We start from the raw sequence: 27,818 nt of genomic DNA, 5'->3' as shown, positions 1-27,818 counted from the left end.
TCACATCAAGACCTGTGGTTTCGACCATTCTCTTGAACAGTGCCCGCACGCAGGAGGCACTCGAATACTTACAGAGTTAACAATTCAAGCACCCTCAACTCCCTGCCTCTTGGTTATTTCGCCATCTGTCCAGGACCAATCTGAAATCATCCTCAAGGGCACCGTGTAATTCCAAAGGAAATTTTCAAGACCACGTAAAAGTCTACCATCAGAACCTCGAGTTCCGCCTATGCCTTCAATGCTGTTTATTTGGATTACAGCTCAGCGAGGTGAGGGCAGAGACCATATCGGTTTTGCTTATTGCTGCTTCGCAGGGCCTATCACGGGGGCTGACATATCCTAAGTGCAGTGAAAGAAGGTATCTGAAGTGAGGATTTCAAACCCTTACCTCTTTCCAGACCTGTCTCCCGTGATTTCCTTTCCTCTTTTGCCCCTCAGGCTCCACGGGAAAAAAACACTGAGGCCACCAGGCAGGAGAGCTTCTTCAGCCCCTACAGAACTACAGACTTCTCTGCATCAACAACTATACTAGAGTCCGTCTCCTCTGGTATCTTGAGGAAACTTCCTTCTCCCATAGGCATCTTCAACTTCGCAGTTCCACGATTTTCCGCTAGCTTTTAAATGTGCTCAACTATCTTAAAAAACCTGCCTGCCCTTCAGCCTCTCCCTGACAACCTCTTATATTTTTCAGTCTCACATCTTTGTCTCCTTCTTCACTTACTCATTCCTCAACCCACTCCAATCTACTTTCTCCCCCAAGCAGGTCACTGAAACCACTCTCCTCAGACACCAACCGTTTCCTGACATCTTGGTATATTTTCCACTGGGGATCTTATCATACTCCTTCCTTCTCCTCTACTAGGTCCTCTGCCTTTGCCTGATCTTATTTGGCCCCCTCCCCTTGTCCCTTGACACTTTCTTCAGTGAGCTCATCCATGTTCATGGTTTGAATAGAAGGTTTTTACAATATGTCATGTCTTCAAAATCTCCGTCTCTAGACTAGCACTGATTAAAGCTAAGACCAAAATAGAATATTGCCTACTAAACATTTTGAACACAATTTCCTGTGTTTCATCTCACCACATCTAAACTTTAACTTATCAACTTCCCCACAAAAACCTGCTCCTCCAAATGTTCTCACTTTTGGCACATGTCTCCTCCATTTGCCCAGTTCTTTGGACAGCATGTCCAGTGGTTCTCCTTAAGGCCCTAGGGGACCAGGGGCCACTGGGGTGTGGTCAGAGCAAGACCCATGGACAACTAGCTAAGGTTTGCATCCACTTCCCCCCACTCCTTTTTTAACAGAGAGTTCCAGATCTAACCAAATCTGAAAACCAATGGTTTGGTCTATTTTGTAAACTATTAAGATTTCTCTATTTTTCTCACCTTTCTGTATTATCTGTGGGAGAACAGACAAATATATCCAAAACAAACAAACATTTTAAACAACTTACTACATGCCAGGCACTGTGGTTGGATATTTTTCAGATGTTCTCATATAGGTTTTTTAACAAACATGTGGGGTAGGCATTAGGGTTTCTGTTTAACAGGGAAACTGATCATATATGAAGCAATCATTTTTCCTTTTCCTTTTTCTGTTCTAAGGTCACACAAACAGCAAAACTAGGATTGGATTCAGTTGTTTTGTTTCAGAGAATGGAAAATTACATAAAGTTCCTATATTTTTTTAATTCTAAAAAACTTTAGGGCCATATGGTCATAAATGATGAGTAATATTCCACATTCCTTCAGCCTGCAATACTATTATTAAAGCACTTAACCTTTTTTTAAGCTTTATTTAAAAATAAAGCTGCTTTACCTTGAAAAATATCTTTACTATTATTATGCTTCTCGTCATTTGCTTCATTTCTATTACCACACTACACAATAATTATAACTCACACTTGCATAGCACAAAGTGTGTTCCATATACATGATCCAATTTGCTCTTTGAACTCTGTGCTAAGTTGGGTGTGGAAGGTATTATCATCCCCAAGTATTGGGGACCAGAAAGATTAAGTGGTTTGCCCAGAGTGAAAAAGTTAAGTAAGTAAATGATCTACCTGTAGGTCTCCTGACACTAAATTCACCCTCACCTCTACCATGCTGCTGAGTCCTTTGTTCTGGTAATGCTGGGGTCTTACGTGGAGCTGTTTATTCACTTTCTGTGTAAATGTCTTTTATGATAAATGACATATATTTGTGAGATGGCTAGGGTTGGTTGTTGTTTTTTAGAGAGGCCGAGAGAGGGGGGCAGCCGAGGTGAGGGGCAGAGGGAGAAGGAGAGAGAGAGTCTTACGTAGGCTCCATGCCCAGCGCAGAGCCCGACATGAGGCTCAATCTCACGACCCTGAGATCATGACCTGAGCCAAAATCAAGAGTCGGATTCTTAACTGGCTGAGGACTCACGTGCCCCTAGCATTGGTTGTAAAATACTTTTTCTCTATGTAAGGCTCACTAGTTCATATGGAAATAGTGATTGACTTTGGCCTCACCTCCATTCAACTAAACTGGCTGGGGTTTTGATGTCCTCTTGAGTACCTCGTCAGGATAAAAGAATCAAGACATGGTTTATTTATGTCCTACTACTTTAAAAAGTTAAATGATACGATATGTAAAAAAATAAGCAAACAAAAATTGAGATACATTTTGTAAGTCCAATTAAAAATGGTATGTGGATGTGCCCTGAAGACAAAAGATATTTCGTAAACTTGTGGAATTAATGAATGCTTCAGAACCCGTTACCTCAGCTCCAAATTTTACCTTAGGGTAAAATTAGGGTGACCATATTATCCAGAGACACCTTTGAGAGTGAAAGTGGGAGCTATTTACACCACAAAAGTGTGTAAACTGGGACTGTCCTAGGCAAACCAGGACTGTAATCTTCCCTACAAACACTTAAAACCTTAGTTTCATTCTTAAAGAAGCTAAATAGGATTTAACCTAAAGATAATATTCAAGCAAGTATAAAAAAAGATTAATGAGGATGCTAATAATACAGATACAGAAAACACCATCTCTAAACTAAAATTTCTTACCAGACTTCCATTTACATTAACTTTATCCAAACGCCTACTAAAATAAAAACAAAGACATGTCCTGCATTCACAAAGCGATTTCTCATGTGTCTTTCCCAGAAGTCAATAAACTGACAATTATTTGAATTACTTAACCCATATGACTAAGGCCATCTTTTAATGGCATGAAGCCAACCTCTGGGGACAACATGAGCTTCTAAGGGTTAAAATAAAAGCACTGCACTTGAGAGTGAGCTGAGAATTGGGGCACGCAGAGCATTTACAGTGGATTACTAAGCTTCCCAATCCACCAAAGAGCAAAGTCCAGTAATAGAAGACTCTTTGTAGCTAACTAAAAATACATTGTCAATGGATTTGTCCAGTTTTATGTATAAGCAATACTGCTTTCACCTGAACTAATACTAGTAGTCATATAAGCCCCTTATTGCCATGTGCTGCATTTTTTTTGCTAATCTTCAAGGATTTAGCTTCTTTGCCACATACCTCAGGGCACCAACTGATAAAGCTCTAACTCTCCATTTTTCCAGGACACCAGCAGTGCGGCCTTGCAAAAAATGAAAATCGCTCAAGAGATTTAAAGGGGAAATTTATTTTTAAAATCCTGACTTGAAGCAAAGAGGTGGATTTTTAAAAAGCTTATCTATAAAGAATCAGTTTAAATTTAAATTCTATCTTGGAACTCTTTCATGCATTCCAGCTTTAAAGTTTATCTTCTGACAGGGACTTTCTGCAAAGGTAATGGGCAGCTTTGTCAATATAATCTGGCCAAGTTTTTATTTTCTATTTTTTAATGTTAAACTTCTTTCATTAAAAAAAAAAATGTGTGCTAGATAGGGTGGCAGCAAGTTCAGCGAATGCTAGTTCAGATTCCCATCTATGCTAATGGGTCATCAAAATACCCCAGAAATAGTACTGATGAAGAGCTAATTTTAATAAGCTAACATTTTGGATGCGGAATTATGATGACCAGTGAGTACCTTGTTGTCTTTCTTAGCAATTAAGGTCTTTACATTAATTCAGTTTAGAAACATAGTCTAAAAACTGATAAACTGTTTAAGACATTAAAAAGACAGAAGAAGTTCTATGGTGTGGTCAAGTATGACAAGTGGAATCCAGCAAGGGTAAGTGAAACAGAACGCAGGCTTTCACTAAGCGCTCAAGTTCATTCACATGGAGACTTGAAGATGGCCCCTGGTAAATGTCTACAAATTCAAACACACTCGTGTTTGTAAATGTTAAGTTACTGGTTTCCTCTTGGAACAGTTACAAAAAACAGGAAGAGAGTATCTCCCACTTTTTACCAGGCTATTGTATTGACTGAAAACCCTTCATTTCACTAATTAATTATGAGAGCTGATGAGAAAAGACTGGAAATGAGAGTTTTTTACTCCAAACAGACGGAAAAACAATGACAACCTTTTGTTAAAGGCACAAACCAGTACAACTATCTGTCATTCTCTAAAGAACAAACTGTTTAAGTTCAATAAAAGATTATTTGAGGACAAATGTAAAGGGATTTGGGGTAGATTAAAGAAACGTGAAACATTTTAATTGTTCTGATAACTTAAGTCATTAAAATGCAGAGGACTGCCATTGTCCGTTCTTTGAAATATGGTGGCTGAAGAGGAGCTCTCTAAGGTCTCTTCAGGGACTACCATTTTCTAAAATCATGATGTTCACCTTACTCCTGAGTGTGAATCCGTGTTTATCCTCTCATCAGCTCTGTCTGAGGTGACTGGCTGAGAAGGCCATTTTGGGTGACAAAGAACACAGGCTTCACTAAGAGAGACCTGCGGCCAGTCCCAGCTCCTCCACCCACCAGCTACAGCAAGCTACTTGACCTTTCTCCGAAGTTTTTCAACTCAAAACAGCGGCATCAGCACCAAACCCTCCGAGCTGTTGGGGAGGATTAATTAATCGAATTCTGGCCAGGTCTGGTGCCTGTATGCACTCACTAAGCAGCAGCTGCTACTATCATTTACTATCCGGGTTAGTTCATCCAATAGCGGATGTTAGCTCAAAATAACATTCATTAATCAATAGGATAAAAATTGGGGAATCCTTTATAGAATTTAAGACCTTTCCATCACAAGCAAATCTCAATTATCTGTGGGCTGATCATCAATATAACTGGTTAGTTGTAAGGAAACTCTGGAGAGTCATCTTAAATGACACCAACTGGTCTTCACTTAGAGTTTTCCATGAGAGGGTAGAAGAGAAGGCCTCTATAAGCCAAACTATTCTTGGAGAAGGTATGAAACTATTCTTTTAAAGCAGAGGTAACCCATACTTTATGATGATGCTGTCTCTTCCCAGTATTGAATGGGAAGAAGGAGACAGATGGAAGGGAGCAGAGGGTCAGAGAGGTATGAACAGGCTGGTGAAAAACTAGGAAGTGGTAGAGCTGGAATTTAGATCCAGGTCAGTCGGATTGCCAAAGCCCATGATCTTCCTGGGCCAGCACTGGGCCTATTTCTTCGCAGGTTGTGACATCATCATTTTTGAGATGACACTCTACCACGCCTTCTCAGATTGTACTCAAGAGCATGAAAACACATCTCCAAATCTGACAGGTAGATTTTGGTTTACGTCCTGTATTGGGTTATATGGACAACTAACTGTTCAATTCCACTAACAAATAATGAGACATTTTCTTATTTAATTTTTTCACAGCAATCCTCCTTCCAAAAATCACTTAAAATATCGAGTCAATTTGAATTAAAGTAGTCCTGTAACATTCAGCTAAACTTCATAAACCCACCATTGATAAATTAAGTCATGTGGTACATACACCGACTGACACAAGCACAAATGGGAAATTGTAACTGATCTGAAAGGTACTGCTAGGTTTCTCGCTGCTCAATCTATCATGTCACGTTTGCGACTGCTCAGCATAATTGCTCTTAGTATGTTGTCCATAAAAAGTTAGTTTGCTTCTATTTAAAAGATCAGACTCCTAACCTTGACTAGTGCATATTATTGCACAAAAAGGGGACCACAAATTGTGCATAAGTCACTACACTGTGGATTATTACCACTACCAGAAAAATGATTTTTCCTCCCGATGATGCACCTACTAAGCCAGGTGCCTTGCATATGTTATTTCAATTAATCCATTTTTATTTAATGTAGGCAAGTGTAGTGGTTAAGAAACATCAATGATAGCACCTGACAGCCTGGGTTGAAATCGTGGCTCCTGTTCAATCACTTCCAAGGTGTGTGATTGTGGGCAACATTATTAATTTCTCCAAGCCTCAGTTTCTCATCTTAAAGTGATGCAATTACGGTATCTACCTTGCAGAGTTGTGGTAAGAAATTAAACTTACACATAGTGTTTACATGGTGTTTAGCATATAGTAATTACTCAATAAATATTAACTATTAGTGTTTCCTACTTTTCAGTGAGTGTCACCATATCCCTACTTTAAAGATGGCGTGCCTAAGGAGTAAAGAAACTAAAAAAAATGCCCTGGATCCTAACTCAGATTTGCTGGATTCCAGAGCCCAAGGCTCCTTCAACATACCATGCAGATCCCCACCTAACTAATGGTATCTTTTTTGGTTCTTGTATTGATGAATGTGGGTGTGGCTGGTAAAAACTTTATAGGCAGGTTAAATAAATATGGGGAGATTTTTTTTTCATTAAAACACTGCCCTTGCTCACTGGTCTGGGTCAATGTCTGTGAGAATTGCTCCTGTGAGCTGGTCAGGATGAGAAGGAAGAAGGACACCATGGCCCTCATTTTTGTGACAAAAGACATTTTCTCGGGGCAACTGAGATGTACCTTATTTTGATTTGCGGATATGTAAGGGACTTCTGAAGCCCTATGTAACCCAATTTCAGGTATACTTTCATTTACTCATATGGCTTGATCCTCGGGGAGGAATAAGTGGAGAGTTGAAAGAGGAGAAGTCAAGGTTTACGTTAATATCTCAATTTCTACACCTTGTCAGTGGCATCTGCCTAGGCTGCACTGGCTTTTATCCTCTCCTCTCTCCATAAAGAGCTAAACTTTAAAAGAATGCCAAGGAAAGAGAAATTTTTCAAAACTGCTAAGCATAGCTGACGCACTCTGTCATACCTAAGTTAGCTAGTCCGGTCTAATGAAGTAGCAGACTCTAGGTTTCTACATGTTACGGGTTGATTCAAAATGAAATAACAACACTTGCCTCCATCCTCAGCATGATCTGCACTGACTGAGCATTTACTTACGTGCCAAATACAGTACCGAGCACGTCTCAGATGTAATCTCATTCATTACTCACTAAAGTAATTTGCCCAGTGTCATACAGCTAAAAAAAGTCAGGATGTGAACTCAGGTATAATTCTAGAGACAATACTGTTTATTCTTTTTGAAGACCTTATAAGATAGCCAACTTTTATAAATTTTTATCTTTTGTCATTCATCTGAGCCATAACCCATGAGACGTGATACAAGGACTTGTATTCTTCTGTTAGGTGTAATCTAGCAACTCGGAACTAAGCCTTTACCTCCAACCAAAGTGGTCTGAGGAACTTTTCTTTCCCAAAGCCAGGTAGAAGCTGCAGAAAGGTGAGGACTGCTGTTACAAATCTAATCTGATGGGCTTTACTCAAATTCATAATGGCTGTTGAAACAAACCCATTGGCTCTCCTAAGTTAAGATGGTGATGAAAGCAGCAGTACCCTGTTTGATCTACTGAAGGCTCGGCAGCCAAGGTGGTAGGTGTATGATGGGGAAGTGATAACTGCTGCTGGGCACGATCTCCAGCAGTCAATGGTTCGAAACCGTGAAAAGTATCTCCGTGTCAGTGACCTGGCTTTTGCTGCTTGTGTGACCTTGATCTTGGACAACTCACCCTCTCACACTCACTTCCTCATCCACAAATGTTGGTAACAGTACCTGCTGGACCTCAGGCTCAGGTGTATTAGAAGGAGAAAATAAGGTACGTGTAAGTGCCAGGTGCCACATAAACATAACAGAAGAGTAAGATGATTTTTAAAATGGAAACAAGAGCTGGAGTTCTGTGTCTTGTTAACTTGCGGATGTTTAGTTATTAATATCAAGATTTCCATTCTACTTTGTTATATTTTGGAACAGCCAAGGGGGACAGAAAAAGCATAAAGTTAGGCAGAAAAATGTGAGAGTTGCCATTACTGCTTGTCAGCCAAACTAAGTTTTCTAGGTAAGTCTAAAATTTGAAATATTGCAAAAGTACTGGTAATAGATCCGCCGTGGGTCAAATACATCTTATTTTATTATGTGGAAAAAAAATGACTGTGTGTTATTTTCCGGCCAGCCTCCAAGAGGGTTGCTTCTAGAAGGGCAGGGAAAGGGTCTCTGAGAATCTGTGTGTATGACACTATGAATACTTAGACACTTTTTCAGAAAGTTTAAAAGAAATGTTCAAACCAACCTGTCGACCACTGTAATCCAAGGAACCATGAACAGAAGAGCAAAGCCATAAAAGCAGAGGTCACATCCTGGGCCCCAAGGCTTGGGGTCCCCGTTTCTACAAAACTGCGGGATATAGATCAGTTTCCTTGGCTGACTCTATGGGAGCCTGATTTACTTACATTGTAAAATACTTGGAATTATTTTCTGCCCACCGGCCAGGCAGCCCGATGAGCCTAGATACTCGGAAACATGTCCTAATCTTATTAAAGCAGAAAATAGAAGGATAAGAGACGCTACAGAAAGGAGGAGACAGTCATAACCTTAAACACTTACAGACACGGCTCACCAAAAAGGGACACGAATCCTCCAGGAGGGACTCCACAGGCCTAGCTGTCCTCTGAAAATAGTGCCACAGTTCTGCATGCCCTGAGTAAAATGGATGCTGTCTTTTTTGGGGTATCTAATAATTTGGGCACAAAGCAGTGTGCTGTACACTTGATAATTACACAAATATTATTTACAGTTTAAGGTGACAGGTGTTTTTAAACTGCTAGAGACTAGTTAGTCTGTCTGTTACTAGAGGGTTTACGGTCTGAGATTAGATTCCTCTTGGGCTATGAATTTGTAACGTTTTTTAGCACGGAGGGGGCTTGATTACAAGTCTGTGGGTCTTAGAATTAAAATTAAACCTCATCACCACATTACAAGTATCTTCCCGTTTCCTTACGGGCAGTGCACATCCAGAACACAGACAGGACCACGGGCTTTGTCTACCTGCATTTTTCAGCCCGACTGGGTCTGGACAGCGCTGGACACAGCAAGGTGCTTACTTTTTCATGCCTGTGCTTGTCCTTTTCTTTTTCTCTCTTCTCTCTCTCCCTCTTTTCTCTCTCCCTTTCCTTGTCTTTCTTCTCCTTCTCCTTCTCTTTCTCCTTCTTTTTCTTCTTCTCCTTTTTGTCCTTTTTCCTTTCTTTCTCCTTGGGCTTCTCTTTTTCTTCGAACAGTTTTTCAGGGAGCACCGACGACAGAGCGGGCAACACGGCAGGGACCCTGGCGGCCGCCACGGGGCTGAACAAGGGCAGCGGTGCGTCCTTCGGGGGCAGCACCAGGGGCCCAGGGGCCGCTCTGGGCCTCTCCTCCCGCCCCTTCTCTTTAACCTTCTCCCGGTCTCTCTTATCTTTATCCCTTCTGCCTCGGTCTCTGTCTTTCTTCTTATCTTTATGCTTCTCTCTCTCCTTCCTCACTATTCCATCTTTCAATCTCACTTTTGGATCGACATCCTCAAATTCTTTTATTTTAAACTTATAGGGATCTGGCTCTTCGTCTTTAAGGAATTCCTTCCAGGGGTACTTGATTTCCTTGCTGCTCTCCTTCTCTTTCTCTTTCTCTTTCCCTTTGTCCTTCTCTTTACTCTTCTCCTTGCTTTTGTCTCTTTCCCTCTCCTTATCTCTCTGCTTCTCCTTCTTCTTCATTTTGGTCTTCAGTTCCTTTTTCAACTTCTTTTTGACTTCCACGGATGAAGGCAGCTTGGTTTTCTCCTCATACACCTTGTGCAGAGGTTCAGGGGTGGGAGGAGAGACCGAAGGAGAAGAGATGTAGGGAAAGCCGGGAGGCATAGTTGGAGGGGCTCCCATTTTTGCTTTCCGCACAACCTCATCAATGGATGCATCCATTGTCCACGAATTGTCAGAACTTGAAGTTCCGCCTGAAAGAGGCAGAGGAGTGGATCCTGACTTAGTGAAATTGTTGGAGGAGGTGGAAGCTTTTGGAGTAGTGCATTCTGAACCTGAAATCCTCTTAGGGCTGGTAAAAATGTCTCCTTCGGATTCCGATCCAGAAGAAAACTCAAAAGGGTCTGGCTCTCGTTCGGCGCAAGCCCGTGCAATCACGGCATTGATAGAGTCATCGATCGTTTTATCCGTCACGACAGCCTTCTTTGGCTGATTCTCATTGTTGAGTTTCCCAGGATCTGGCGGGGTCTGTATCTGTTTTACCTGAATGGTCTCTTTACTAAGTTTTTCACTTATCATAGCTGAAGGAGTCCTATTTGGTGTTTCCGGTCTGACAGGTGCTTGGGGAATATGAGTCATCACCTTGGGACTCTTGGGGCTTTTGGGGCTCTTAGAGCGTCCAGGAGATTTCTTCTCTTTGGATAAAGTTTTTGGTGACCGAATAGGACTTCCGACCATTGCTGGTGACTGAGTAGTTTTAGGTGATTTAGTCTTCTGCCCCGGAGAACTAGTTTTAGTCTTTGTTTTCGCTGTAAATGACTTCGTTTCTAATGGTTTTGTGATTGGCATTTGTGACTTTGCAACTGGAGCTAACATTGGTGGCTCGGGTGACGGAGGGGCCAGGTCTGTACTGTCCTGTACGTGGACCGGAGAGAGCATTGGCGGAATCTTTTGGGTATTTATTGAGCTGAGGGGTTCTCGCGCTTCCAATACCACTACGTCCAGGGTGTCCCCTTTAGTGCTTAATAGTCGTGGTCGCTTGATGGCAGGCATTTCTTCAGCTTCGGGACTATCCAATGGTCTCTTACCCAAGAAATTCTCATCATTAATAATTTCCTCCTCCTCCAGTTCATCATCTTCTTCCAGTGGAACTTGCATGGCTTCTGCAGACGTACCACCATCAGTGGGCACCTGCTCTTCTTCTTCTTCTGGGAAAGGAAAAGAAAAGAGCTGTTAGTGGAATATTTAGAAAGTTCTAACAAATAACAGCAATGCTTCAAACATGATTTCTAGGAAAGACAGGAATTTATTGACAGTGTTTAGAGGGTAAGTAAAGTGGTAGATCCTCAAGGATCTCCCAAACTTGCCCGCCATCATTCTCTGAAGAGTGGCAATCAGAGACAACAGATATCCAGACTGATTATTTTCTTTTCAAGTGGTTTGGCCCTACTTTCAGGATCTGGAGTCTAAGTATTTCCTGTTTGTCTTCCGCTTCCTTAATTATTTTCCTAACCTGACTAAATACTGTCTTTCTCTTCCTTCTTCCTCTTGTGTACAGCTGTGCATACGTGTGCACCGCCCCCCCGCCCCCCGCCACATACCTCTAAAGATCAAGAGGTGGGTTATTATATGACTACTACCTCAGAAATGACAAAAAAGCATACATTTTTTAGGACTCTTATAACAAATGTTAATTCTTGGGAGTTTAGAAAATGCAAGCCTCCAACCTGGATACGATTCATATACTACTACGTCTTCTGTTCTGTTTGCTTGACGTCAGCCACTCTGAGAGACAAGAGTGGTGGGTGACAAACATACTGGCTTTGGCACTACAGAGATGGTGTTTCCGCTAGCATTCTGGCACCACGGAGCAACAGGCCTTGGGCAATCTCTTACCCCTGCAGCCTGTTTCCTGACCTTTCAAAAGGAGCTAATGTTACTGGCTCGCCTACTTGACTGAGTTGCTTTAAGACCACATTATTTCTTTCTACACATATTAACGAAGCATGTTACAGTTTAGCATGGGGACACAGTGTATGTGTATAGCACACAGAAAGTGATTAGCACCATAAGACAGATAAAGAGCTAGGGAAGTTCAAAGCAGAAAGATTACTGCAATATTAAAGATCTAAGGAAGATTTCACTAATTAGGTAGTGCTTTGGATATCTGGAGACTAGGAATGGTGAAGTACAGGATGAAGGAAGAGATGGCGAAGAGATGGAGGTAGAATACAGGAGGCTGGGGAATAATTCATCTGGCAAGCAGGGTGTAAGATGGGGAATAGTACAAAGCAGGCCTACTAAGGTTGCATCCAGGCCCTAGAAGCTTTGAATTCCAGAGAGAACGAATTATCTTTATTCTACTGGTAGTCTGGACCTGGTGAAGATTTTTAGACAAGGAAGAAAAATCACAGGGTATATGTTAGCAAATTCTTCTGGCAGGAACATACACGATGGATGGGAGGTAACATAATAATGGAGAGGTGACAAGTTAGGGGTTACTGAAATGATGTAGGTTAGTGACAACAGGGTCTGATTTAGAACAGTGGTAACAAAAGGAAGCAATAGAGGTAGATGAGATTTTGAAGATAGAATGAACAGAATCTAATACATGATTAGGTCTAAGAGGGGAGAAAGGAGTCAAGCACCATCTCAAGGCTCTGAGCCCTGGTGAGTGAGCAATGCAGTCATTAAGAGAAATAAAGAAGTAGAGAAGGAAGATGATTATTAATTAGCTCAAGCCCTAGACACGCAGTTGGGCAAACAGTTAATGATGACTAGCACAAGACAAATTTGAGACATATGGACTGTTAGTTAGCATGACTTGAGAACGACACTATCACCCATCCAGGCACCTAAGTAGAAACATCATTGCAGACTCCTTCTTTCCTTTGTTTCTCCATTTCCACATCGTGAACAGTTTTCTAATGCATTTCCCATAACGCGCTCTCTCCAGCGCTACTACTGTTTGTTCGAATCCTCAGCACCTCTGCTCCGTACTTTTTTTTTTTTATTATGTTATGGTAGTCACCATACATTACATCATTAGTTTTTGATGCAGTGTTCCATGATTCATTGTTTGCATTTAACACCCAGTGCTCCATGCAGAACATGCCCTCCTTAATTCCCACCACCGGGCTAACCCATCCCCCAACCCCCTCCCCTCTAGAACCCTCAGTTTGTTTTTCAGAGTCCATCCTCTCTCATGGTTCGTCTCCCCCTCCGATTTCCCCACTTCATTCTTCCCTTCCTGCCATCTTCTTCTTCTTTTCTTTTTAACATATAATGTAGTATTTGTTTCAGAGGTACAGATCTGTGATTCAACAGTCTTACACAATTCACAGCGCTCACCGTAGCACATACCCTCCCCAGTGTCTGTCACCCAGCCACCCCATCCCTCTGTACTTCTAACTAGTCTCTCTGCCTCCAGCTCCCATCTTTCCTATTGCCTTACACCGATCTTCTGAAACCACAAATCTGAGTGTGTGACTCCCCGTCTCAAGAACCTTTCATGGGTCCCTATGGCACTACTTTGCCAAAGGAGTTCCCTGGAGCCTGAGGGACCCCTTTGGAGGCACCACACAGTGCAGACTGGGTCCCCTATTCTCTATTAAGTGGAATGGTTACCCCTAATGTTATCTATTTTACCTGCTGGCCTTCCACAAAAGCTTTTGCTGTGAGGCTAAAACAGGCTGAAAACCAGTATTCTAAAATGTAAAATTAACCCAATTTCCCCAGCACCACCTATATGGTGCTCCATCACCTGATCCGTAATTCACCTCACTTTTCACTGCGCCCTGAGCACACTGCCTTTCAGCCATGCGGACTGATTTGCAGTTCCCCTAGGACACGCTTCTGTGCCTCTGGAGCCTCTGGAGGGCTCTGCCCCCCTGACACTTTGGCGACTATCTCTCCTTAGCCTCCAATCATGAGTTCCCTCTTCCGTGACACTTTTTCATAGCAACTAGAAATAGCCACGCGTCCGCTTTGGGCTCTACCATACTCTGGTTATATAAGCAACAAGTAAGTCTAGAATATTTACTATCTGGCCTTTTACAGAAAAGTTTTCAGATCCCTGTCCTAGATCTACTCTATTCAGAAAAATTGAACAGCCCCTTCCAACCCTGTCTTCACCAGAATGACAAGACAGACCTCAAATCTGCTTAACTGCTAAGAGGCAAACATGAAAAAATTGGAAAGAAGAGAGCTTTAGGATATTCTCCAAGCGAATGAATAAAAAATTTTAGAGTACTTATTACCATTTTATTTCTGAATTCCAAATAACCTCCTCCTACCTGACAGAAGTTCATAAATCCCAACGATGCCAAAGCAGAAAGAGGAAGGTTCAGCTTAGCAGGGCCTTTAGAATATGTTAAAGCATGCCTTGCTCTCCTAACTCTGGAGGTGCATCTGGATCTAGATCAGCTCTGGGAGGGTGAGTCCCCCAGAGAGGGCCTTAGGTGGATGCCCTGGGAGGGCAGAGGGATTACTCTAATGGAAGCAATCCCTAGAAAGGGAACTCCCAGGACCAACAGAAAGAGAGTTAGTTATAGGTCCTCCAGATGAAAGGCCTGTTCTTTGTCTTTTTGAGCTAGAACAACGAATTAGAGTTCAATATTCAAACTACTAAATAATAATACTGGTCAATAACAGAGATATACATTATAAAGTTAACCCTGCAATCCTTTTTGAGAAGATAAAAAACAAAAAACAAAAAAACCCAATTCTCTCAAATCCCACATAACAGCATTGAGTCCTAAGTTAGCATTTAGGTCAAGTGGATATCACCTCCTCCCCATCTGGCCTAATAACTCTATCCTGCAATGAAAGCAGTCCAGAGCTGCTGGGGACAATTTTTAAGGAGAACAGATACTTTAGTAAGGGAAGCTACTTCTGGGCAAGTGTTACTGTTCATGCTCCTAAAGGTATGGTAAGGAATTATTAACAAAACTGGGACTTTCTATTCTGCTTGTGTTAAAATTTGGCTAACGTTAATGGTGATAAGACTTTTGATTTGATTATCCTTTGTGTGAGAATTTATTCAAACCTGTGATATCTGTTATAACTGATCATTAGTACTGTCATTCTTCAAAGAATACCATAAATTATGATAAAACTCCTACACTTCTAGGAGAAAAAAAGATATTGACAATAAGAAAAGAGACATACGAAGAACCATACTTAAAGCAGTAGGGGAAACTTTATTTTCAAAAAAATGTCAAGTCTCTGGTAAAGGCTCATGCCCGCTATCAACAACCTTGTTCTTCATATAAATTCACTAAAGTGTATACACACACACACACACATATGCTATAATTCAATCTATAATCTACTCAATCTATAATTATAAATTACATAAGTGCTATAATTCAATCTAAGGAAAACCCACCATATTAAAAAGTAACTTTTCATTCTGCCAGAGTTTTGCATACGTGGTATGCTTTCTCATTTGTCAAAAAAAGGAAATGATGGTAAATAATGTGAATGACTCAGCGCAAATTTATCACCATGGTCAGAAATACAATTTAAAAGAGACACTTAACTGGTAGCAAATTCCGTATCTTATCATAAGGTATGGAAAAAGAAGGAGATAGAGATGATCTCTCAGGTGTCTTCTCATTTAAACAATCAATGATTCCAGGTCAACATGTGATTGTAAAATGATTTTTTAACTTTTTAATTTGAAATAATTTCAAACTTACAGAAAAGTTCTAAGAACATTACAAAGAACTCATGAATATCCTTCACCCAGTTTCACCAAATTAACATTTTCCTTCAGTGTGTGACTGACTGCAGAACAATGGTCAAGTTCCCTTCTACTTACGGACCAGAAATAAGATGGGTCCATGGTAACGTCCATCTTTTTAAAACTTTCACAGATGTTGATGCAGGTAGGCAAGTCACTACAAACTCCACTCCAATTTTTCTTCATTAATGACACAAATAAATAATCCACACTTGCTACCTTTCCCAGAGGAGTAATGAGAAAAACATGCTTCTTTACCAAACTTCTCGAACAAAAGACAAAACAAGGCAATAAGGTCTAAACACACCGCAAGGGTTTTTAATAGGTTAATTCTAAGCTACTATAAATATTGACTCAGAACAAAATATCTTTTTAAGTAGAACAATAAATGCCTTTAAAGAAACACTATAATCTAAAAAGCTCATGGACATTAGGGGAAAAAAAGGAAATTGTTTTCATATGGCATTGAAAGCTTTTTATCTCATTAACTACACAGATGCATGCAACTTTAAAATTTAGTGGCATGATCTCAAAATAGGCAGAAACTATACTTGCATTTCTCAACTTTAAATATAGGGACAATAAAATGCTATCTGTATGTATTTCACCAAAAATTAAATGTATTTAAAACTAGATTTCTTGTGATTTCTAAAACTAAAAAATCTTGTGATTTTTTTTTTAGAAATACACATGCAGAAATTTCTAGCAATTATGACACAAACTTACCTATTTTCTTCTTAGTTTATGCATCCTGCTGTTTTTATAATAGATTCCTCTTTTATTAACAAATATGAAAAGGTTTGTTTAAAATGTGTATTTTTTCAAAAAACACCTTTCTGTCTATCTGGATACTATTGTCACCAGTTCCTTGAAGGGACTCACTCTTGCTATTACTCATTCATTCACCTCGTCAACTGGGTGTCTTCTGAATATCCCTGTGGCAAGCACTCTGTTCCATCCTGTATGAAGTCAAATAGGACGTGATTTCCCATCCTTGAGAATCAACCACATTTTGTGGCCATCAGCTCAAGTGCTGTGGCAGGGATCGGTATAAGGTCCACGTACAGCCCCATCCAGGGAGATGAGGACGGAGGGGGTCCGTCCAGACTGAAACTACGTGTGGCATCTGTTACCAGTGCCATGAGTTCACCTCGCACCGCCCGCTGACTCTCCCACATCGAAGTTTTCTCATCTGCAAAACCTCAGTATTGACATATGACTTCCTACTTGTAAGAGTTGAGGATCTTTTTAATTGGGGCCATCTCCACACATAGTCGACCGTATATGTGGGATGATCTAAAGGGCAGGACAGAGCTATTTCTGCCCCTAAATATTTCACGGACTACACACAACCGTGCTTGGCATTCTGACCACTTTGTTTACGTCTTAGATAAATGAGGCTGCCAAAATATTTTTGAGGCTGTAAAGCTAATGAATGAATGACTCTCCCCTACTTTTTGAGGTAAGGAGACTGAGAAACTGGAACATAACTGAAGTAACCTGATGGAACACTGGGGACAAAGAGGGTTTAGAGCACAGGGTACTGCCGGGGGTGGGGGGGGGGCGGAGCCTCGGTCGGGTAAGATGCTGGGTGAGTAGGGGTCTGGGGCAGCTGGAAAATGGTGAGCGGACACTGGATGCCTGGGAAAGACAGGAAGAGTAGCACTACAAAAACAATCCACAGCAACACTTTATTTTTAGTTCCAAATGAGGCTAAAAAATTTTTTTAAATCCCATCTACATCCCCTCATAAACTATTTTTCAAATTGTGCTGTCTATAATATAGCAGAAATTAGACCCTTAACACACAACTCAGTGTGTGTAAGTGGGTAGGTATTTTTTAAATAAACCTATTTACTTAAAAAAAATGAAATTACTAGCAAAGACAAGACAATTAGGCAGTGACAATTCATATGGTACAACCAATCAATAACACAATAAATAGCAGAGTGAAGATGATGTGTTATAAATACTTATACACACACTGGCCTGTAAAAAAGCACTATTTCCCTAACATTCTGCACAATAAAAAACTAAAATGCTATATAAGCAAGCCAACCTGAAATGACACCTAGTATTATAAATGGCCTAATCTATATGTTAATGCTGTTGTATCACATAACTGCAGCAAGACTAAGATAACAATATGACTTTGGGGTTTCTATGGCTACATCCTGGGCTAACAGGCCTGAAGGGGCTGGCTGCTGACACCACACAAGCATTCTGAGTGCTTCTTTTTGGTTATTTATGATATGATTTATGATAACGACAACATCTCCTATTTTCTGTCCTCCTCAGGTACAATAAATTGCTATCATTAATCACCCTTCTTGGTTCAACTATGATTACAATAGCATAATAGGGCCTAGCTATGGTAATATTGTGGATTTTTTTTTAAAAGAAATAAATACAAGATCTCATCAGACAACATCAATATCTCTAATATTTTAATCAACTTCCTTTAAGTATTTCGGAATAAATTCCATTACAACTAAGATTCCATACCAAGGATGTAGGCCCTTCGTGCAAATCAAGCACCACACATTTGCACATCACTGCTGCCCTGACTTCCTCAAACTCACAGTAAGACCACGTGCACTATACTGTAATAGTGACGGTTCCTTTTCCAAGACAAACAATGGCAGGTTTTTCTTTCCTATATTGATGAAACTAATCTTACTGCTTTTTTTTTTTCCCCAGGACCAAACAAATTAGGCAAATTAGCCATTTGTCTATCAGAAGGCCAATAGTAGAGAAAGAGTAAAAACTTTGCAATCATTCAGACATGTGCGACCTGCCTTCGCCAATGACTGGCTATGTAGTTACTTCATCTTTCTGAACTTCAATTTCCTTTCACGCCAATTAGGGTTAACAGAAAGTACTACCTCTTTGGCTTCTGAGTTACAATAAGACAAAGTATGTAAAGAATCCAGCCAAGTGCTTAATAAATGAGTTAGAGTATAAAAACAGAAGATAAATTCTTCCCCTCTCTACATCAATGCCTTTTCAATGGACTCCTCATCAAGAGGGGGAGCCTACTTGCCTTGGCCAGTGGGTCAGAGTTGGCAAATGAGACATAAGCAGAGGTTTGAAAACGACTCGTATACTGGGGCTTGCCCTCTTGCTGCTCATGGGAAACTTGCAACCACCCCCACATGAATGAGCCAAGGTTAGCTTGCTGGATGAGAACTGCATGCCTTAGAGCCCCAGCCAAATCATCAGACACGAGTGAGGCCATCAATGACCAGCTGATTGCAAGTGTACAACCCAGGCCAGCCACATCCAGCAAAAGAACTGCACAGCTGAGCCAACCCCAAATACCAACCCACAGACTTGGGAGCTAATGAACAGTTGCTATTATTCTAAGCCGCTCAATTTTGGGGTGGCTCGCTACACAGCAACATGTTAATCATGTATTCACATACACATGTACAATGGACTCATGTCATCTGCAGTGGTTCTTTCTCCAAAGGTGCTGTGAACACTAAATTAGCAGAAACTGAACTGCTGCTCCCAGGGGAGATATAAGGTTAGGTTCCTGTGAGGCTCTTGTCACTGTATTTTTGTCAGCAGATCAATACATAGCCTTGTTTTATGTCATTTAATATACATTGTTGATTCATTAACACTGAACTCATTTTTTACAGCCAGCAGCACTGTAATTCACACCTGAATGAAGCTGATCTAACACATGTATTTTTTCCATAAGGCATATCCTAGCCTTCTGACACTTGGGAACACTACCCAGCATTTCAGCGTCGTGCCTGGGGGTCGTTTTAAACAGCATAATCACCAAAACAAAAAACAAAAAAACAAAAAACCCAAAAGCGAAAAAATATGAAAAACATGGTACAAAGTGACCATGGAAATGACACTTGTTTACAGTATGAGAACTAAAACAATAAGGCAGAGTGTCCCCTTGTTTGGACTCAGCTAGAAACATACACGTTGGGAACTCAAATTCTTCGCCACACTTGGCACGTCTGTGAGTGCCTGGGAGAGCATCACGCACGCTGAATTTGGGGCTACGTATACATTTTAGTGAGCAGGTAAAATTGCAAAAACAGAATTCATGCGTAATGAGGATCAACTATATATAATTATATGGCTATAAATTCATCAGCATCAAATACTTTTATGGACTATGGATTTAAAATAAAAGATTTTATTTGAAAGTAATTCCAGTCCTCAGAAGGCATTTAATGAAAAGATTAAACATGCCTTAAGAACTGTAACATTGTGACCATATCTGGCAAGGCATTTTTCCAAACCCAAACTGGGACATATTTCAGTTTAAAGCTGTCAAGAGTATTAGCTATGCGCAAACTTTTCTGCTCACGCCACATGACCATTCTTTGAATTTCTGGAACCTACCAAGCTCTTTCCCTTCTCGGCATCTTTATAGCCACATATTCTGCTCCTCTCTACTAGGAACACTCTCCCCTTCGTTATTTCCATGCTTGTCTCTCTCTCTCACCCTTTAAATCTTAAGCTTATGTACTGCCTTCTCAAAGGAATATTCTTTGGTCATTCCCTACCTCCAAAATAAAGAGTCACAACTGGTAACTGATTCTTAGCAGTTTTTATCTGTTTCCTCAACTAAGCTCCACCAAGACAGGAACCACATTTGCCTGTAGCTGCTAAACAATCATCCCACACTGACAATAAATATTTTTTTCAGCAGTATTACTATTAGAAAAATAATAAAACTATTTACCAGATTATATTGATTCTAAGTTCTTAACATGTTAAAAAAGTGTAACTCTGAAGTTGGGATATGTTTTATAATCAAAGCATCTTGTCTCCCTCTGAAACAAATAATGCAATATATGTTAAGAAAAAAAAAAAGAAGATAGCAGAAGGGGAAGAATGAAGGGGGGGGAAATTGGAGGGGGAGACAAACCATGAGAGACAATGGACTCTGAAAAACAAACTGAGGGTTCTAGAAGGGAGGAGGGTGGGAGGATGGGTTAGCCCGGTGATGGGTATTAAAGAGGGCACGTTCTGCATGGAGCACTGGGTGTTATGCACAAACAATGAATCATGGAACACTACATCAAAAACTAATGATGTAATGTATGGTGATTAACATAACAATAATTTTTTTTTATTTTTTTATATATTTTTAAAGATTTTATTTATTTATTTGACAGAGAAAGACACAGCGAGAGAGGGAACACAACCGCGGGGGGAGGGGAGAGGGAGAAGCAGGCTCCCCGCCGAGCAGGGAGCCCGATGCGGGACTCGATCCCGGGACTCCAGGATCATGACCTGAGCCGAAGGCAGTCGCTCAACCAACTGAGCCACCCAGGCGCCCAATAAATTTTTTTTAAAAAAAAAAGCACCTTGTCTCTGTTGGACAAGTAATAATAGTGATGTAGGTCATCTCCTGCCTGTGGGTAAACCTGTCATTCTTGGTAAAATGGCTGGACACTGTAACTCCTAGATGTTTCAGACAACAAACCATTTAAAAATTTGAAGAAGAAATATTTGTTCTATGCAGTTAAAAAGTAACATTTTCTATGATAAAGAATTGTTTCTTAGTCTAATTGGCAGTTGTGGTTTTTTTTTTTTCCTTAGGGGCACATAACAGAATGGTGCTTCTTACCATTAATGATGTCTTAGGATCAATGAAATATGACAGTTGTTCCAAATTATAATTAAATGCTTACTATATCCCTTCTCTAGAACCCAGAGAAACTGTTTTAAACTATTAAAGCAATAGTAAACTGGACAAACCTAAAACCCAAGGGCCCAAGAAGGGAGGGTTTACAAACTGTGACTCAGCGAGAATGGCTCAGATAAGTGGTGATGATTTGGTTGTTGCCCTATGTTCTTCATTTTCTTTCCCTTCCTATACTCACTTACATAAGCTATCCCTTCATCAGTTATATCTTATATACAATCCTTTTTACTAGATTGATCTGGCACATGACCTCTGCGTTCAGACGCACGCTCTTTATTTCAAGTCCAAACTTTATTATTAAGGCAGTGTTTCATTATAGTGGAAATGACAATGAACTAGAAGTCAACCCTGGTTTATGGAACCAGCCCTTTTTGTTCTTTGTGTTGCTGAGCACAAGACTCTTCCACTGTACATGCACACAAAAATACTGTTGACCCTACTTGCTTCACAGGATTATCATGCACAGTCGGTAAAACCTCAGTGTGAAATCCTGTTGAAAACTGTCCCAATGGCCATGGATTATCAGTGATGGCAGACCCTTTGCTGTGACCCTCTCCACTCACCCGGCCCCAACCAGGAGCCAGCTGCAGGGAGGAGCCACTCCTGCACTCACTCTTATCCCTCTTCCCCCAACTACGCAGGTATGACCCCAGAGATTTCCACAAAATCCTGAAAAAAGGAAGGCTCAGGATAATTACACAATGGCTGTTAAAAAGCAAGATTAGAAAGAAGACCAAATTCAGGATAACACCAGTGTGAAGTGGTAAGAGAAACATCAGTTCAGTACCAAATGATAAATTTGATGGGGAAAGAAAACAGTATTTAAGCTTCTGGATTTTATTGTCTCATTCCATCAACCCCAAAGATCCTCATATTTAGTAGATAGCCTATAAAATCTGCTGCTGGTCTCTCAAATTTGGTGATTCGAAACTAGCAAAAAATACCCCAAGAAGCCATCCATTATTATAGGCCACAAAAACAAGCACATCACAATGGTATAAAAATTACTAGAAAAATGCTATGAAATTACAATCAACTCTTTCCTGGCAGGGATGAAAGGTAGGGGAGGGGAGCCAAGAGGTTAATCAACTTGTGAGTAACAGAAAGTTACCATATACCTCAACTACAGATTAATCGAAGGTACTCTATTTAACAACAAACTACTTGGAACTTCACGTCAACTTTCTTTGATGAAAGTATGTCAGGAAGCCACAATGTTTCAGGGATGGATGTCTCCCTACAGCACTTGTGTGACTTTGCAAATAAACAGTTCTGACTACCAAAAGCTAACATGACTGTGCCTATTCACCATTAAGGCTACAGAATGGGTGAAGCTGGAGGACTCTCCAACTCCAAGGGCAGAACTGCATCATCTCCCTGCTCAAAGGCCTCCCCAATGGCTTCGAGTCATAATGAGATTAAAATCCCAATCTTTACTGTGGCTTATAATGTCCTATCAGGACCTTGCACTGCCCTGCCCTGCTGCTCCTCCTCTCTAACCACACTGGCCTCTTTGGCATTCCTCAAATTCGATGCATTGCTTCCCAGTACTCACTCTCCCGATGGCCTGGAATGTTCTTCCTCCAGGTCTTCTCATGGCTGCTTCTCTCATTTTATCCAGGTCTCCTAGGTCACATCCTCAGAGGTCTTCTCTGATCACCCACCCTCTGTGACCTACCTGACTCCCAAGGACTTTCGTGCCCTGCTTTACATCCATTGCAGCCACTCCCGCTTCACGTTATATTATTTATTTGCTCAGCTATTTTTGTCTCACCCACTAAAATGTAAGCCTTCTGAGGGCAGGGGCTGTATCTTCTAGATTGTATTCCCAGTGTCTAAAACAGTAGCTAACCCAGAGGAGGCCCTTAATATTTGTTGAGCAAAAGCTCGTAATGACCATGCGGTATTTCCCACGGGGATGGCTGAAGCTGGGGGGTGTAAGAAAGATTGCCTGAGGAAATATACAGTGTGTGAACAGCCAGTAAGTTGGAGGAAAACCAGAAGAGAAAATATAAGCAAGTACAAGAAAGGGTTTCAACAAGAAAGGAGTGTTCAATTGTGCCAAAGATCACAAAAACATCAAGTTTACCACACGCCCCCTCAAAAGTTATTATTCTCCATGATAAATGTTATGAAATAAATAAACAGGATAAAGTCATAGAAGACAGCAACTACAGAGGCAGTAGTGAGAAAGAGTACCACCTTCTCCAGTAGAATGAAGAAACTACCTTAATATCAATTAAATACAGATCTGAATAATTAGAACAGCTAGTTAGAGACAAGCCAGAGGGAAAGTATCCTCGGCACAGGGAAGAGCAAGGAGAACAGCCATATGTATACGAGGTTGTATGTTTGAGGCACTGAAAGGAAACCAGTGTGGTCAGTGTAATGTGACAGTAAGATGGAATGTGATGGACTGGAGAGGTAGATGGGGCTTCACGGGTCATGTGAAGAGTCGGTTTTATAAGTTTGATCTGTTTTTTTTTAATTCATTTTTTAAAAGATTTATTAACTTATTTGGGGGGGGAGCAGTGGGAGAGGGAGAGAGAGAATCCCAAGCTGACTCCACACTGAGTGCAGAGCCCAATGTGGGGCTTGATCTCACAACCCTGAGATCGTGACGTGAGCTGCAATCAAGAGTCAGACGCTCAACTGACTGAGCCACCCCGGCGCCCCCCGATCTGTTTTGGAAAAACATTACTCCAGCAGCCGTGAAAAGAATATGAAGTAGGTCACTGGTGACCTGAGTGAACAGCTTCAGTCTGGTGGTGGAGGCAAATGCCAGAGGGCACACTGTATATCACACACTAAAGCAGTCTCATCCATTCATTCACCTGACAAATACTTGTGACAATCTGTACAACGGGCAACACAGATGTAAGGAAACAAAAGCCAAGGTTTCTCTTCTCATGGACTTCCCCTGCTGGTAGGGTGGGTAGGCAACAAATCAACACAAAAGCAATTCATAGTGATGAAGTGCTGAGAAGACAATAAAGCGGAACAGATCATGTGCTGGGGGAGAAGGGCTACTTTAGAAAGAACAGTCACGGAAGAAGGGACATTTTAGTTGAGACCAGATTCACGAGAAGACTGTGGCCATGAGATGATCTTTTGCACAAGCATTTTTGGGGAGAAAAGAGAGCAAGGCAAGGCCCTGCTGTGGGAACAGACTCGCGTGTTCAGCGCACAGGAGCCAGGCGCTGGGGCTGGAGGGGAAGCCCGTGGAGGAGGCTGGTGCATGGCAGTCAGAGCATGTCTTGTCCTCTGTGCCCAGGGGTCTGGAGTGTCTGAGCACAATGGGAAGCCACTGGTCAGCTGCAAGCAAGGAAGCTTGATTGAAAGAAAGGAAAGGTAAAGAAAGCTAAGGAAAGGTTTCAAAATGTTCACTGTGTAGATCAACAAGATCCACTATCAGATAAGACATACAAAAGAACCAGAAACTAACATATTCCACTAATGGGGGGGGGGGGGGGAAGAAACAGTAATATGAAGCTTATAATGACTGATCCGATTGAAAACAACCACACCCAATAGGAAACCAATTATCCTATGAAATGACATACATACAAAAAACAAAAACAAAAACAAACCAAACCCCACTAGGCATGCATGAATCAGCATTGTTATTCAACTTTTCCATGGTAAAGCAAACAGACATGACAGAGGCCTATGCACTTAAAGGTTGTTTATCTCTGGGATAATACCTTACTCTATGTTGACAGTTTACTACCACAAAAATGAAAATAAAGTAAAAAACTACAACCACATAAGTTGCTTGATGCTACATCTTCTTGTTGCAGATATTCCTAGGTACAGAGTAATATATACAGTTAACCAAACTTCTACTCTAACCAAAGACTGTCCTGGTGCTCTAAATGACCTTGACAAAATTCTAGAAGCAAGATCTCAAGACCTGGGGCTCTAAAGCTATTTTAGAATTAGCTTGGAATAATTGTCCCACAATATGAGTTTCTTGATTAATTGCTTAAGATAAGGCCTCCTTTTCCTTGCTGGCCTCCAGTGGCTCCCTCTGGTTCCCATATAATCACTATTGTCTCATTCTTCTAAACCCTGGAAGGCTACGGGAAAAATGAGAGATACACCAATTCCATTACTTGAGGATTAGCTAAGAGATAACCCTTTGTATTCCATTACTGACCATTATTTGAGTAATTATTCAATAACTATCGTACGTTTGAAAGATGCACTAATTGTTTTTCGAGGCTCACTCCTGATCTGTATCAGACAAGTTATGAATGTTATGTTCTTTAACACTACAAATCTACATTTGGGTCACATGAGAAAAATGACTAGTAACTTTTCCTGCATTTTATTTTTCTTTGATTTCTTTTCCTACATAAAAAATAAAAGCTGAAACAAGAATAATTAGTCTGGTGAAGGACTTACTGACTAACCAGAAAATTAGGACTCTATTTTTGACCAGATTTATGTCTTGCAAGAGTCAAATTTTTGCATAATTTAGACAGAAAATTGGCAGGGGATGGTTGTTCCATCTAATTTCAGCAAAATTAGTATTCAGCCACCTGAATTTTTGGCAGTAGTTCAGTATGTTTATCCAAAGCAATAAGTAGATAGAAAATAAAAGCAAATTGACAATCGTGCCTAAATAAGTTACTTTCTCTCTCTCTCCCTCTCTCTCAAATGCACGCACACACACATACACACGTTTTAAAAATGAGCAAATAATTTTAAAGGTGTATTTCATGAATAGACTTATGGTTTTGCATCCTTCTCTTAATATCAATTGCAGATAGAACAAGAAAACCCATCCCATTTTCACAGAACCTGACTCAAACATGGTCTACAAAGGGGTAAAGTTGTTTTTAATTACTTATCCTCCAAATAAAACAAGTCAGATACATCACTTGTTGGCTATCTCTGCTAACAGATGAATATGATAGAACAATGATTCTAAATTCATTAGTAATTGCTGTGGAATGCATGCTAATAGAAAGCTGAAAACCCCATAACTAATTCTTGCTTGCCTCTAGTTCCTCCTAGAACTTCAGTTGGCACAGAAGAACAAAAGCTAAGAAGCACAAATGCATTTAATGTTTACTGGGCACCTACCATCTGTAAGCCTTCAATTCAAAGAAAACTGAAAAGTACTCTTCAAGGCCATGTTAACTTTGTCTCTGGCAGTGTCCAACTTTGGTGGCTCTCAGACACCCCTGGCAGCTAGAATGGGATTGGCAGTAAAAGTGAAGAACAGTATGTGACCTGGAAGCCATGTGGACAAAGTCTGCAAAAGAGAGGCTTCCATTCAGTAAGCATTTGTCACACACCTACTATGTGCTCAGTACCACGTGCTAAGAACTCAAATAAGTAAGGGGCGCCTGGGTGGCTCAGTTGGTTAAGCATCTGTCTTTGGCTCAGGTCATGATCCCAGGGTCCTGGGATGGAGTCCAGCAACAGGCTCCCTGCATAGCCTCTCCTGCTGCCCCCCCCACCCCCGCTTGTGCTCTCTCTCTCTCTGACAAATAAATAAATAAAATTTAAAAAAAAAAAAAAAGAACTCAAGTAAAAGAGCCTCAAAATGCTCATCCACATGAAATTTGCCAGCTGAGAAACAAATATCATTTAAAATGAGGTAGTTTGCAATAATAAAAAGTAAACAGAGCTCTAAGGCATCTCAGAAATAAATAGTAAGAACAGCACTGTCCAATAGAAATATAATACAAGCCACATAATAGAATTAAAAACTGTTCAGTAACCACATTAAAATATCGAAAAGAATAGTAAAACCAATTTTATTTTAACTCAATATATCAAAAATATTATTCTGACATGTAATCAATACGAAAGTAATTATTAATGAGCTAGTTCAGCTTCTTTTCATACTAAGCTTTCAATATGAGGTGTATTTTATACTTATAGCACCTATCGATTCAGATGCTAAATTTTCATTGGAAATACTTGATCTGTACGTAGATAATATTTACAGTTGACAAGTAGACGCACATACCTGAGTTGTTCCAGACATACCTAGAAATTTTTTAATAGTGAGTAAATCATCAGTTTTTAAATTTAAATTAAGTAAAACTAAATAAATACTAAATATACAATACAATAAAAACTAAATAAAATTAAAACATCAGTCCTCAGTCAGATGAGCCACATTTCCAGTACTCTAGGGAGCCCTGTGGCTAGTGGCCATCCTGCTGAATTTGCAGGTCTAGAATTCCATCAGGTCAAGTTGGGTTGGAGACTAGATGTTTTTAAGGTCTGGATTAAGAGGTGAATGAGAAGCAGAAAGAAAAAGACTGAATTTTAAGGTCTGGATTAAGAGGTGAATGAGAAGCGGAAAGAAAAAGACTGAATATGTGGTTGACTATGTGCAATTAAAAGAAAACCAGGGAAGCAGTATCAGAAATAGCTGCAGAAAACTGCGGTTTATAAAGAAGGGGAGAAGATACCAAAAAGGAACAAACACTTATTAATGGTCTACAGTGGACGGTGTACTAACAAGGGGATGTTGGGGTCAGAGTTACACAGAAA

The 27,818-nt window shown here is 40.5% G+C and overlaps 1 protein-coding gene across 3 annotated transcripts in view; it reads right to left on the bottom strand.

Annotated features, from left to right (window-relative positions):
- TAF3 (TATA-box binding protein associated factor 3) overlaps positions 1–27,818 on the bottom strand; it is a 148,700-nt gene that overhangs the window by 8,738 nt on the left and 112,144 nt on the right. For 2 of the 3 annotated variants that reach the window (XM_081820554.1, XM_006741303.3), the window contains exon 3: positions 9,247–11,075. In XM_081820554.1, the coding sequence (XP_081676680.1) occupies positions 9,247–11,075 (1,829 nt within the window). The remainder of the gene's footprint in view (positions 1–9,246; positions 11,076–27,818) is intronic. The other variant, XM_081820553.1, reaches the window with a different exon arrangement.

Source organism: Leptonychotes weddellii, chromosome 5 (genome assembly GCF_054177405.1).
Source record: "Leptonychotes weddellii isolate Sample4059 chromosome 5, ASM5417740v2, whole genome shotgun sequence".
In the NCBI taxonomy this organism is placed as follows: Eukaryota; Metazoa; Chordata; class Mammalia; order Carnivora; family Phocidae; genus Leptonychotes; species Leptonychotes weddellii.
This window is presented reverse-complemented; position numbering and strand designations above follow the sequence as displayed.